The 14,506-nt window shown below is 56.3% G+C and overlaps 1 protein-coding gene across 1 annotated transcript in view; it reads right to left on the minus strand.

Annotated features, from left to right (window-relative positions):
• CHMP4C (charged multivesicular body protein 4C) overlaps window positions 1-11,290 on the minus strand; it is a 37,408-nt gene extending 26,118 nt beyond the window's left edge. The window contains exon 1 of the mRNA XM_084864966.1: window positions 10,946-11,290. Within this exon, the coding sequence (XP_084721092.1) occupies window positions 10,946-11,135 (190 nt within the window). The 5' untranslated portion in view covers window positions 11,136-11,290. The remainder of the gene's footprint in view (window positions 1-10,945) is intronic.
• Window positions 11,291-14,506: the final 3,216 nt, after the last annotated feature.

Raw genomic sequence — 14,506 nt, forward strand, 5'->3', positions numbered from 1 at the left:
CTCCCCACAGTAACACCATCGTCCTCCCCACAGTAACACCATCGTCCTCCCCACTCCGCACAGTAACACCATCGTCCTCCCCACAGTAACACCATCGTCCTCCCCACTCCACACAGTAACACCATCGTCCTCCCCACAGTAACACCATCGTCCTCCCCACTCCGCACAGTAACACCATCGTCCTCCCCACTCCCCACAGTAACACCACCGTCCTCCCCACTCCCCACAGTAACACCATCGTCCTCCCCACTCCGCACAGTAACACCACCGTCCTCCCCACTCCCCACAGTAACACCACCGTCCTCCCCACTCCCCACAGTAACACCATCGTCCTCCCCACTCCGCACAGTAACACCACCGTCCTCCCCACTCCCCACAGTAACACCATCGTCCTCCCCACAGTAACACCATCGTCCTCCCCACTCCGCACAGTAACACCACCGTCCTCCCCACAGTAACACCATCGTCCTCCCCACTCCGCACAGTAACACCATCGTCCTCCCCACAGTAACACCATCGTCCTCCCCACAGTAACACCATCGTCCTCCCCACTCCCCACAGTAACACCATCGTCCTCCCCACTCCGCACAGTAACACCATCGTCCTCCCCACTCCCCACAGTAACACCACCGTCCTCCCCACTCCGCACAGTAACACCACCGTCCTCCCCACAGTAACACCATCGTCCTCCCCACAGTAACACCACCGTCCTCCCCACTCCCCACAGTAACACCATCGTCCTCCCCACTCCGCACAGTAACACCATCGTCCTCCCCACTCCGCACAGTAACACCATCGTCCTCCCCACTCCCCACAGTAACACCATCGTCCTCCCCACTCCCCACAGTAACACCACCGTCCTCCCCACTCCCCACAGTAACACCACCGTCCTCCCCACTCCGCACAGTAACACCACCGTCCTCCCCACAGTAACACCATCGTCCTCCCCACTCCCCACAGTAACACCATCGTCCTCCCCACTCCGCACAGTAACACCACCGTCCTCCCCACAGTAACACCACCGTCCTCCCCACAGTAACACCATCGTCCTCCCCACTCCGCACAGTAACACCATCGTCCTCCCCACAGTAACACCATCGTCCTCCCCACTCCCCACAGTAACACCATCGTCCTCCCCACTCCCCACAGTAACACCATCGTCCTCCCCACTCCCCACAGTAACACCACCGTCCTCCCCACTCCCCACAGTAACACCACCGTCCTCCCCACTCCCCACAGTAACACCATCCTCCCCACTCCCCACAGTAACACCACCGTCCTCCCCACTCCCCACAGTAACACCATCGTCCTCCCCACAGTAACACCATCGTCCTCCCCACTCCCCACAGTAACACCATCGTCCTCCCCACTCCCCACAGTAACACCATCGTCCTCCCCACTCCCCACAGTAACACCACCGTCCTCCCCACTCCCCACAGTAACACCACCGTCCTCCCCACTCCGCACAGTAACACCACCGTCCTCCCCACAGTAACACCATCGTCCTCCCCACTCCCCACAGTAACACCATCGTCCTCCCCACTCCGCACAGTAACACCATCGTCCTCCCCACTCCGCACAGTAACACCATCGTCCTCCCCACTCCCCACAGTAACACCACCGTCCTCCCCACTCCCCACAGTAACACCATCGTCCTCCCCACTCCCCACAGTAACACCATCGTCCTCCCCACTCCGCACAGTAACACCATCGTCCTCCCCACAGTAACACCATCGTCCTCCCCACTCCCCACAGTAACACCATCGTCCTCCCCACTCCCCACAGTAACACCATCGTCCTCCCCACTCCGCACAGTAACACCATCGTCCTCCCCACTCCGCACAGTAACACCATCGTCCTCCCCACTCCCCACAGTAACACCACCGTCCTCCCCACTCCGCACAGTAACACCATCGTCCTCCCCACTCCCCACAGTAACACCATCGTCCTCCCCACTCCCCACAGTAACACCATCGTCCTCCCCACTCCGCACAGTAACACCACCGTCCTCCCCACTCCCCACAGTAACACCATCGTCCTCCCCACTCCCCACAGTAACACCATCGTCCTCCCCACTCCCCACAGTAACACCATCGTCCTCCCCACTCCCCACAGTAACACCATCGTCCTCCCCACTCCCCACAGTAACACCATCGTCCTCCCCACTCCCCACAGTAACACCATCGTCCTCCCCACTCCGCACAGTAACACCATCGTCCTCCCCACTCCCCACAGTAACACCACCGTCCTCCCCACTCCGCACAGTAACACCATCGTCCTCCCCACAGTAACACCATCGTCCTCCCCACAGTAACACCATCGTCCTCCCCACTCCCCACAGTAACACCATCGTCCTCCCCACTCCCCACAGTAACACCATCGTCCTCCCCACTCCCCACAGTAACACCACCGTCCTCCCCACTCCCCACAGTAACACCACCGTCCTCCCCACTCCCCACAGTAACACCATCGTCCTCCCCACTCCCCACAGTAACACCATCGTCCTCCCCACAGTAACACCACCGTCCTCCCCACAGTAACACCACCGTCCTCCCCACTCCCCACAGTAACACCACCGTCCTCCCCACTCCCCACAGTAACACCATCGTCCTCCCCACAGTAACACCATCGTCCTCCCCACTCCCCACAGTAACACCATCGTCCTCCCCACTCCGCACAGTAACACCACCGTCCTCCCCACAGTAACACCACCGTCCTCCCCACTCCCCACAGTAACACCACCGTCCTCCCCACTCCCCACAGTAACACCATCGTCCTCCCCACAGTAACACCATCGTCCTCCCCACTCCCCACAGTAACACCATCGTCCTCCCCACTCCGCACAGTAACACCACCGTCCTCCCCACTCCCCACAGTAACACCATCGTCCTCCCCACAGTAACACCATCGTCCTCCCCACTCCCCACAGTAACACCATCGTCCTCCCCACTCCGCACAGTAACACCACCGTCCTCCCCACTCCCCACAGTAACACCATCGTCCTCCCCACAGTAACACCACCGTCCTCCCCACTCCCCACAGTAACACCATCGTCCTCCCCACTCCGCACAGTAACACCACCGTCCTCCCCACTCCCCACAGTAACAACATCCTCCCCACTCCCCACAGTAACACCATCGTCCTCCCCACTCCCCACAGTAACACCACCGTCCTCCCCACTCCCCACAGTAACACCACCGTCCTCCCCACTCCGCACAGTAACACCATCGTCCTCCCCACTCCGCACAGTAACACCACCGTCCTCCCCACTCCCCACAGTAACACCACCGTCCTCCCCACAGTAACACCATCGTCCTCCCCACTCCGCACAGTAACACCATCGTCCTCCCCACTCCCCACAGTAACACCATCGTCCTCCCCACTCCCCACAGTAACACCATCGTCCTCCCCACAGTAACACCATCGTCCTCCCCACTCCGCACAGTAACACCATCGTCCCCACTCCCCACAGTAACACCATCGTCCTCCCCACTCCCCACAGTAACACCATCGTCCTCCCCACTCCCCACAGTAACACCATCGTCCTCCCCACAGTAACACCATCGTCCTCCCCACTCCGCACAGTAACACCATCGTCCCCACTCCCCACAGTAACACCATCGTCCTCCCCACTCCCCACAGTAACACCATCGTCCTCCCCACAGTAACACCATCGTCCTCCCCACTCCCCACAGTAACACCATCGTCCTCCCCACAGTAACACCATCGTCCTCCCCACTCCGCACAGTAACACCATCGTCCCCACTCCCCACAGTAACACCACCGTCCTCCCCACTCCCCACAGTAACACCACCATCCTCCCCACTCCCCACAGTAACACCATCGTCCTCCCCACAGTAACACCATCGTCCTCCCCATTTCGCACAGTAACACCATCGTCCTCCCCACTCCCCACAGTAACACCACCGTCCTCCCCACTCCCCACAGTAACACCATCGTCCTCCCCACTCCCCACAGTAACACCATCGTCCTCCCCACTCCCCACAGTAACACCACCGTCCTCCCCACTCCCCACAGTAACACCATCGTCCTCCCCACTCCGCACAGTAACACCATCGTCCTCCCCACTCCCCACAGTAACACCACCGTCCTCCCCACTCCGCACAGTAACACCATCGTCCTCCCCACTCCCCACAGTAACACCATCGTCCTCCCCACTCCCCACAGTAACACCACCGTCCTCCCCACTCCCCACAGTAACACCATCGTCCTCCCCACTCCCCACAGTAACACCATCGTCCTCCCCACTCCCCACAGTAACACCATCGTCCTCCCCACTCCGCACAGTAACACCATCGTCCTCCCCACAGTAACACCATCGTCCTCCCCACAGTAACACCACCGTCCTCCCCACTCCCCACAGTAACACCATCGTCCTCCCCACTCCCCACAGTAACACCATCGTCCTCCCCACTCCCCACAGTAACACCACCGTCCTCCCCACTCCGCACAGTAACACCATCGTCCTCCCCACTCCCCACAGTAACACCATCGTCCTCCCCACTCCGCACAGTAACACCACCGTCCTCCCCACAGTAACACCATCCTCCCCACTCCCCACAGTAACACCATCGTCCTCCCCACAGTAACACCACCGTCCTCCCCACTCCCCACAGTAACACCATCGTCCTCCCCACTCCCCACAGTAACACCATCGTCCTCCCCACTCCCCACAGTAACACCACCGTCCTCCCCACTCCGCACAGTAACACCATCGTCCTCCCCACTCCGCACAGTAACACCATCGTCCTCCCCACAGTAACACCACCGTCCTCCCCACTCCCCACAGTAACACCATCGTCCTCCCCACTCCCCACAGTAACACCATCGTCCTCCCCACTCCCCACAGTAACACCACCGTCCTCCCCACTCCGCACAGTAACACCATCGTCCTCCCCACTCCCCACAGTAACACCATCGTCCTCCCCACTCCGCACAGTAACACCATCGTCCTCCCCACTCCGCACAGTAACACCACCGTCCTCCCCACTCCCCACAGTAACACCATCGTCCTCCCCACTCCCCACAGTAACACCATCGTCCTCCCCACTCCCCACAGTAACACCACCGTCCTCCCCACTCCCCACAGTAACACCATCGTCCTCCCCACTCCGCACAGTAACACCATCGTCCTCCCCACTCCCCACAGTAACACCACCGTCCTCCCCACTCCGCACAGTAACACCATCGTCCTCCCCACTCCCCACAGTAACACCATCGTCCTCCCCACTCCGCACAGTAACACCATCGTCCTCCCCACAGTAACACCACCGTCCTCCCCACTCCGCACAGTAACACCATCGTCCTCCCCACAGTAACACCACCGTCCTCCCCACTCCCCACAGTAACACCATCGTCCTCCCCACTCCCCACAGTAACACCATCGTCCTCCCCACTCCCCACAGTAACACCACCGTCCTCCCCACTCCCCACAGTAACACCATCGTCCTCCCCACTCCCCACAGTAACACCACCGTCCTCCCCACTCCCCACAGTAACACCATCGTCCTCCCCACTCCGCACAGTAACACCACCGTCCTCCCCACTCCCCACAGTAACACCATCGTCCTCCCCACTCCCCACAGTAACACCATCGTCCTCCCCACAGTAACACCATCGTCCTCCCCACTCCGCACAGTAACACCACCGTCCTCCCCACTCCCCACAGTAACACCATCGTCCTCCCCACTCCCCACAGTAACACCACCGTCCTCCCCACTCCGCACAGTAACACCACCGTCCTCCCCACTCCCCACAGTAACACCACCGTCCTCCCCACTCCCCACAGTAACACCACCGTCCTCCCCACTCCGCACAGTAACACCACCGTCCTCCCCACAGTAACACCATCGTCCTCCCCACTCCCCACAGTAACACCATCGTCCTCCCCACAGTAACACCATCGTCCTCCCCACTCCCCACAGTAACACCACCGTCCTCCCCACTCCCCACAGTAACACCACCGTCCTCCCCACTCCCCACAGTAACACCATCGTCCTCCCCACTCCCCACAGTAACACCATCGTCCTCCCCACTCCCCACAGTAACACCATCGTCCTCCCCACAGTAACACCATCGTCCTCCCCACTCCCCACAGTAACACCACCGTCCTCCCCACTCCCCACAGTAACACCATCGTCCTCCCCACTCCCCACAGTAACACCACCGTCCTCCCCACTCCCCACAGTAACACCATCGTCCTCCCCACTCCCCACAGTAACACCACCGTCCTCCCCACTCCCCACAGTAACACCATCGTCCTCCCCACTCCCCACAGTAACACCATCGTCCTCCCCACTCCGCACAGTAACACCACCGTCCTCCCCACTCCCCACAGTAACACCATCGTACTCCCCACTCCCCACAGTAACACCACCGTCCTCCCCACTCCCCACAGTAACACCATCGTCCTCCCCACTCCCCACAGTAACACCATCGTCCTCCCCACTCCGCACAGTAACACCATCGTCCTCCCCACTCCGCACAGTAACACCACCGTCCTCCCCACTCCCCACAGTAACACCATCGTCCTCCCCACTCCGCACAGTAACACCATCGTCCTCCCCACTCCGCACAGTAACACCATCGTCCTCCCCACAGTAACACCATCGTCCTCCCCACAGTAACACCATCGTCCTCCCCACTCCCCACAGTAACACCATCCTCCTCCCCACTCCCCACAGTAACACCACCGTCCTCCCCACTCCCCACAGTAACACCATCGTCCTCCCCACTCCGCACAGTAACACCATCGTCCTCCCCACTCCCCACAGTAACACCATCGTCCTCCCCACTCCCCACAGTAACACCACCGTCCTCCCCACTCCCCACAGTAACACCATCGTCCTCCCCACTCCCCACAGTAACACCATCGTCCTCCCCACTCCCCACAGTAACACCACCGTCCTCCCCACTCCCCACAGTAACACCACCGTCCTCCCCACTCCGCACAGTAACACCATCGTCCTCCCCACTCCGCACAGTAACACCATCGTCCTCCCCACTCCCCACAGTAACACCATCGTCCTCCCCACTCCCCACAGTAACACCATCGTCCTCCCCACTCCGCACAGTAACACCATCGTCCTCCCCACAGTAACACCACCGTCCTCCCCACTCCCCACAGTAACACCATCGTCCTCCCCACTCCGCACAGTAACACCATCGTCCTCCCCACTCCGCACAGTAACACCATCGTCCTCCCCACTCCCCACAGTAACACCATCGTCCTCCCCACTCCCCACAGTAACACCATCGTCCTCCCCACTCCGCCATCAGCCTCACCATCGCCTCCGGGATGCAGAAGAGGAAGCTGAGCAAGGCTCTGTGCATGTCTACAGCTACCAGTGCTCCATGGCAGGCCCGGCTGGGACTCAAACCCAGGCTGCCTCTGGGACACCCTGCTCATCACTCTGACACTAAGTCATTCCCTGTCCAATATGAAAAGATCGGACCGGGATCTTCTATTTCAGCAAAATCCCTCTATCTCTTCATGGTGTTACACGGTGGCATTACACACACACAAACACACACACACACCCATCGGGAGGTTAGAACAGTGACCCCTAGGTGTCCCATCATTCCATACGGCAGGCGGGGTCAGCAGAGGCCACCGGCCAGTGAAATATCCAAATGTTATCAGTGCCCATGGGTGCCAGGCTATGAAAAGGTGAGGGCACAACGTAAGATAAGAGAGTGTGGCCTTCTGCCTCAGTGACCTGACTGTGGGCTCAGGGTCCTAACACCTACCTACCTAGGACACAGGGAAGAATCACCGGTGCCCACGCCGCCCCCAGCCAGTCAGTCAGCACCCATGGGGTGGGGCCCAGGCTTCGCGAGGACTTAACGCACAGCCAGGACTGACACTGCTCTGGAGGACGGTGCTCAGCAGTGGACAACACTCCAGGCACATACAGAAAGAGTGCTCGTCACATACAGGTGACCAGCTGTCACACAGGAGAGCTCCGTCGCCATCCGAATAAACTGCACTGAGGCTGTCTGACCACACAATTTCTAACCAAATTATAAGCCTTGCTCCAGGCATTCCTCTTCTAGATCAGCAGCCGAGGGCATCATGACGTCGCCACGCCCGTCTGGTGACGCAGACCGGGGGTCTCTCTGGTGGATTACAGTAACTGCTGAAGAGGTCCAAAGTGAGAACTCGCTACCGCTGCACAGCCTTGCTACATGTTATGGTGAAGGCATGTCTCAGGCCAAGTTCTACAGGCACACGCATTAAACAAACATACGTTGTCGGCGGGTCCCATGACCTCAATGAAGTCCCAACTCTCCGTCTCTTTAGGTTCAATACACTGAGGCTCACTGAAGACACAGCCCCATCCCCAGGCAGGGTGCTGTCCTCTGCAGGAGGTGAGACCCACCCGAACCAGGATGTGACGGGGCTCTGAGCAGAGATGGAGCCTCAGGGACCACCCTAAGGTGAGGTTAGTTATCCACCCGACACCTTCTGATCACCTGTTCTCCGTGGCAGCAAGGAAGGCTTTCTGACAACTTCACCAGTGAGACCCCATTTCTCACATGTTTTCATATTCAATTAATCTGGTTTCTTTTCTATGTTTTTCCATTTCTCACATTTCTTATGCTAACATCTGTTACTCATTTTACCAAGAAAACCATTTTTGACATTCAGAAAGCTGAATGTTATTGTAGAGAAATAGACCCCTGAAGAATTTGTACCGGCCAGGAGTATGGTCCTTATACAATACTAGTTGGCTACTCAACTAGTGTTCTTGACAGCATGTTAGCTGGCCAACCACCTCTAGAAGCTAAAGCTTAACTGCACATACGTGAAGTCACTCTGGCTGTCATGTAAATTATGGTCATTCAAGCACTGGCACTGAGCAAACCAAGTCCATTTAGCACCAAGTATCCTGGTCTTCCTGTGTGTGTGTGACAATAGTCCCTGGTGGCTAAGGGCAGTCCGTAACTATGTGAATAGGAAATGATCTGGGTTGTTTGGTGATGAGGATATTGACAGTGCTTCCAGAACTGGGTCTGATCGAATTCTTCCCATAGTTCAGATGACAGATGAGCTCTGCTCACCAGCCTCTTCCTGTTCCCAAGCTCCGACAGGCTGGGCAGCACAAAGAAGTCCCCGAGGAGGCAGGACAAAGAGGAAATGGCTTCCTGACACCCATCGCTGATTTGCACTTGGCACTGGCATCCGTCTGAAATGTCTCTGACTGAAGGCTGATTTGGGCTGATGTTCTTAGTGTTGTCTTTAACATTTTTTGTGTCTTTGTCACCTCTAGTCATATACACTTTAGTGAATTGCCATTTGGAGAACATTTCCATGTTTGTTTTACACTTTTGTCTTCTGAAAGCAAATCTATGTTTTTTATCACTTCTGAGAAGCAGATACTCAATTTTTTTTCCAGATTTTTTTAAACCAATATTTCCTGAGCAAGGACTGTAAATAAGCTTTCTACAGATCCAAATGGATGACAAAAGAAAAAAGAAAGAAACAAAACCCCTGACTAACACCACGAAAACGGCAGGTACATGTCACAGGGGAGAGGAGGCCAGGGGACAGGGTGGTGAGTTTGCAGCAAGCCCCAGGGGCCTGATCTGGCGTAGAAACCACATTGAATAACCTCCCCTCATATGTTCAGGCATAAAATAAAAATAGGAACCAGCACTTCACTGGAAAACAGACCATCCTATGGTGAAAAGGGGGACAGTTAGGAGAGAAAAATGAAATGTGGCCTTCTTACTGTTGGTGATCATGGGCACAGATGTATCAGGAAGCATTTTTATGGGAGCAGCAGGGTTCTGAGGTCTGCCCAGGAGACAGTGTGCCTGTCCCGGAAGAGTCCATCTGCCAGGGCTCTTTAAGACTTAAGGAGACAAGTCCAGGTTTGGTGGTGAGCAGAGTCCTGAGTGGCCACCTCTAGATCTGGGTCTGTCATTGACCTTGAGTAATAAGAGCAAATCCCTTGATCATCTCGCTGGGCTTTATATGTTCCACAGGAGCTGTTTAGATCTCTCCTCTATACAGAGAGCTGTACCATGAAGAAACCATGAACGCTGGCAAAGAATAAAGGGTTCAAGGTCCAACAGAAACACTAGGCATTGTTATCAACTCAAAGTCCCTCGAGGGTGGCAAAAACCAGTGATAACAAATTTAATAATTAATTCCCTGACTTTTATTTTTTGTGGTTGTTATAATGTCTCAACTGCACGACAGCCGATCAAAGTCTTCCACAGCGGGGGCACCTGGTACACCAGAATGTACTAGAATGCACTTCAGTGGAGGTTTACGTGCACGTTGAAGTGTGTGATTCCATATGCAAACACACTGGAGAAAACCTGACACTTAGTGTTGAGGCCAGCCAGGAGCAAAATGTAAGGGACCACCCAAAATTGCAGTCATTGAGATAAATAATATTTTCGTGCCCTATAGTTAAAACTCAAAGTGAGTGAATTAAAAAATCCATATTGAACAAAGCAGATACTTAAAAAAGGGGAAAAAAAGAATTTTAAATAAAGAAGTGCCAAGCACAAAACAAAAGAGCCAGCAACGAAAGTGGGGTGGGGGCGGGGTGGGGGTAAGATCAATAACACCGATCTTACTTTTATTTAGAATTTTGATAGTTTGTTCATCGTGAGATTTTTTGCATGCATTTTGAGTCTTCAATATCGCCTACAGTGCTGTTCTCTCCGTCACCCTGCCCGCCAGGAGCGCCGGCCCCAGCGCAGCGCCCTGACGGGCTGGGAGCGCAGCCGCTGCCCGGGGCCCAGCCCGCGCCCAGCAGGTGCCTCGCGGGGCGGCGGGCGGCGGGGCGGCGGGCGGCGGGCGGCGGGCGGCGGGGCGGCGGGCGGCCGGGGGGCCGGGGGGCTGGGGGGCAGGGGGGCAGGTGGGCAGGGGGGGCAGGAGGGCAGGGTGGCGGGGCGGGCAGCCTACCTGGCTTGTTGCGGGCGCCGTGCGCGCGCGCCAGGCTGAGCTCGCGGCGGATGCGCGCCTCCAGGTACTCCTGCTTCTTGCCCAGCATCTCCTCCGTCTCCCGCAGCCGCGCCAGGGCCTCCTGCGGGCTGGGCGCCGCGCGGCCCCGGGACGAGCCCCCCCGTTTGAACAACTTGCCCAACTTGCTCATGGCGGCCGGGCCGGGGCCGCGCCGGGCCAGTCCTGGGTCTGCCTCCGACCTCCGTCCAGGCGGCTCCGGGATCAACAAGCCGTCGGGGCAGGTGGCACTCCCCTGGGCGCCTCCTGGCGCCGCCCCGCCCTGGGCGGCCGGAGGGGCGGGGAGGGGCCGCCTCCTGGGACGTGGCCGCGGGCGCCGCCGGCCTGCGGAGCTGGGGAGCTGGGGAGGGAGGAGGACAGAACTCCGGGTGCCTGGGGAGGGAGGAGGACAGAACTCCGGGTGCTGCCGCGAAGTTATGGCTTCGTCCGTGCTGGGGTGCTTGGGGCTGAGGTCAGCACACCCATGTCCCAGGGTCCTGTGGGGGCGTGTGTGTATGTGTGTGTGTGTGTGTGTGTGTGTGTGTGTGCTGGGACACCCAGGTAAACAAAACGCCTCCTTCCACGCCTGTGCTTGTGTGTGTGTGTGTGTGTGTGTGTGTGTGTGTGAGTGAGTGTGCTCGGCGTCCCTGCACAGTCTCTGCCCTTGTGAATAAGAACCTCAGGTATGTGGATCCAGGTGTGTGTCCCGTGGGTATGACAGTGGCAGGTGTGATGGAGCCGCTTGCTCTGGGAGCAGCAGGTCTGACCGGGCTTGTCTCTGCAGAGCAGGAATGTGGGCAGGTGGAGTGCTCTGCGCTCCTCGCATGGGTCATTCCCGTCATCCTTACCTCATCTTACGGAGCTGGGACTGGAGAGTGGCTGTCTCTCTGTCCGAACGTCAGTGAGTGTGGTTGTTGCGTTCGGTTCTGTCCTGAAGCCGAGCCCTCAGCGTGCCGGTTAGTGTAGCCATCACCTGTAAGAAGCTGCCCATGTATCAGAGGCCTTAGAGGCACTCAGTGAGAAAAAGAGAAAAGTCCCAGTGAAAAGACATGTTCTCTGGTCCATGCTCGCTCTCATCCCATCTCGGAGACTCTGAGGGCGTGGTAAGCTGGAAGGACACAGTGTGTGCAGTGACCGCGGCCAGCAGCGCGAGCACACCCCCAAAGTGCACATGGACTGGAGTCTGCGCCTGGTTTTCCAGGGCTGTGTGTACCCCACACAACGGCCTGTGGGAGCAACAACACCCACGTCATCGGGACCTGTTTGTGATCCTTCGCTAAGCACTGCTTGTCTCAGGGGGAAAAGCATCCATTACTGTGGTAAATACACCTTGACGCCCAGGGTCAATAACCAGTTCGTCTGCCATCGTATGGACACAAGCAGCAAGCCGACCCTCTTTATTTGGCACCGGGAGAGCCAGCGTCAAATTCTGCCAAAGAAACCAGACATTGTATATATAGGAGCTCCTTGGTTTGTGTCTAACACAGACGGCACAGAAGCTCCTCATTCCCCTGTCACCATGGCCAGCCCTTCTTACCAACTCCCCGGGCCATCCCAGGCACCTGTGATCTTGTTACAGAGTTCCCAAACAATCAAACAACGCAGGAGGAGAGTTTGGAGAAACTCACTTTATTCATCTCGAGATGGGCTTAGAGAAAATGAATTCAAATTCTAAACAAGGCTACAAGCAGAATTTCCCTTTTTATTAAAGAGCCAGCTATGTGCACTTAGTGATTAGCTCCATGCTGGCCTTGAAAACAACACAGTTCTATCCAATTAAAAAATGCACCTGGCATGGCATTGAGAGTATGGGCATATCTAGTCTCCGGCCTACAAGGTCAGACAGCTAAGTTTATCTTCATTGTTCTTCAAACAGGCTAACGCAGACTAGAAAGCAAACGTTTTTAGAATAAGAGGCCATCTAAGAGCAGAAAATTCCAAACAGCAGTTTTTTACAAAATAGGGGTTTTCCTTCTCATTCTGGAACACATACTTTGCTCTAATCTTGTGAACTGTAGGAATGTTGTAGTTTATGATTGAATGTCTGTGACTGTTTCGGAACATATTTTGTCTGTTAGACTCTAGGCCCTGGAGAGATGAGAAGCAACACGTTTTCTGCTGAGGCTCCCATTGCTGGTTAGCTGAACGCCTTCACTGAGTGAATCTCTATAAAAGGTGCAGGCAGTACAAGGAAGTCTGCCCAGAGAGCTTGTCTTCCAGGTGGTGCCTGGGATGGGGGCCTGGCCCTGAGCGGGTCTGCCCAGGGCTGCCTGTAGTGTGTGGGGTTCTTCACTTCATGCAGGAAGTTTCACAGAGTCCAGGTGGCCGTGAGGGAGCAGTTGTGAAAGCTGCAGATGTCAAACACAAAGGGCTTAGTCTAGAAGCAGCAGCAGAGCCGAGGCCGGGCTGCCCGAGCTCTCTGGGAAGTCAGAGAAAAGGGGCCTTGGGGACGGGTTCAGGGCGCTGGCCTGCGATGACCCGCGCTGCCCAGTGCTCCCCAGGTTGCAAGCCTCTGGGGTCCCTTGTGGTTTAGGAGATGCCTGCCTGTGGGGGAAAAGGGGGAGAAGAAAGTGGGGGAGCTGCTCCCAGAGGGAGAGAGCTCACTGAGGCTTTTATTTCTCTCTGTAGGCAGGAATCTTCTGACAGGCCTCTGGGAGGGTTTCAGCAGAATATTCATCAGTTTTCCAGGTGTGCTCCTCCAGGGCGTGGTCTCCACCAACTGGCGGGTAGTCAGTCATTGCCACTGGTCCTGGTGTTCCCCACCTGGTTCTGCTGCTTTCTGGGTGTGGAACGGAAATGCAACTGAGGCTGAGATGTCCTCTAGGGAGGTGACCTGCCACTGCGGTAAATTGCTGTCAGTGTGCTCAGCTGTGGGTCTGCTTCCCTGCCCCCGTGTCCTGGCTCACTGGCCTGTGCCAATAGCAGTAACATCCTTTTTCCCGAGTGTGTGCTGTATGTCCAGCACTGTCCCAGATTCTAGAGATTCACAGAGAAAAAAGAAAGACTGAAACCCATGCATTCTTTTTTTTAAAAATATGTTTTTATTGATTTTAGAGAAGGAGGAAAGGAGAGAGAGCAAAACATGGACTGGTTGCCTTCTGTACCTGCCTGCAACCTTTTTTATTTTTTTTAAATAAATCTTTATTGTTCAGATTATTACAATTGTTTCTCTTCCCCTCCCCCTCCCCCCATAACTCCCCTCCACCTGGTCCCCACTCCACCCTCTGCCCTTATCTTTCTCCCCCCCACCCCCTCGCTGTCCTCATCCATAGGTATATATGATTTTTGTCCAGTCTCTTACTTTTGGTGTATGGGACAAAGTTCCAACCAACTGAGCCACCAGCCAGAGCAGCCCCTGCATTTTTGGGAGCCTACCTTCAGTTAGGGGAAGACAGACAGTGAAGGAAGGAAGCAATGTATTATAGGTGTTATGTAAAGGAAAACAATAAAGCTTGGAGTGTCCGCGAATTTAAGTTTTAGACAACATATGCCAAAATCTTGAGTTTGAAGTCCTATGGTTCAAAG

Source organism: Pipistrellus hanaki (assembly GCF_964339955.1).
Source record: "Pipistrellus hanaki genome assembly, chromosome: 17".
NCBI lineage: Eukaryota > Metazoa > Chordata > Mammalia > Chiroptera > Vespertilionidae > Pipistrellus > Pipistrellus hanaki.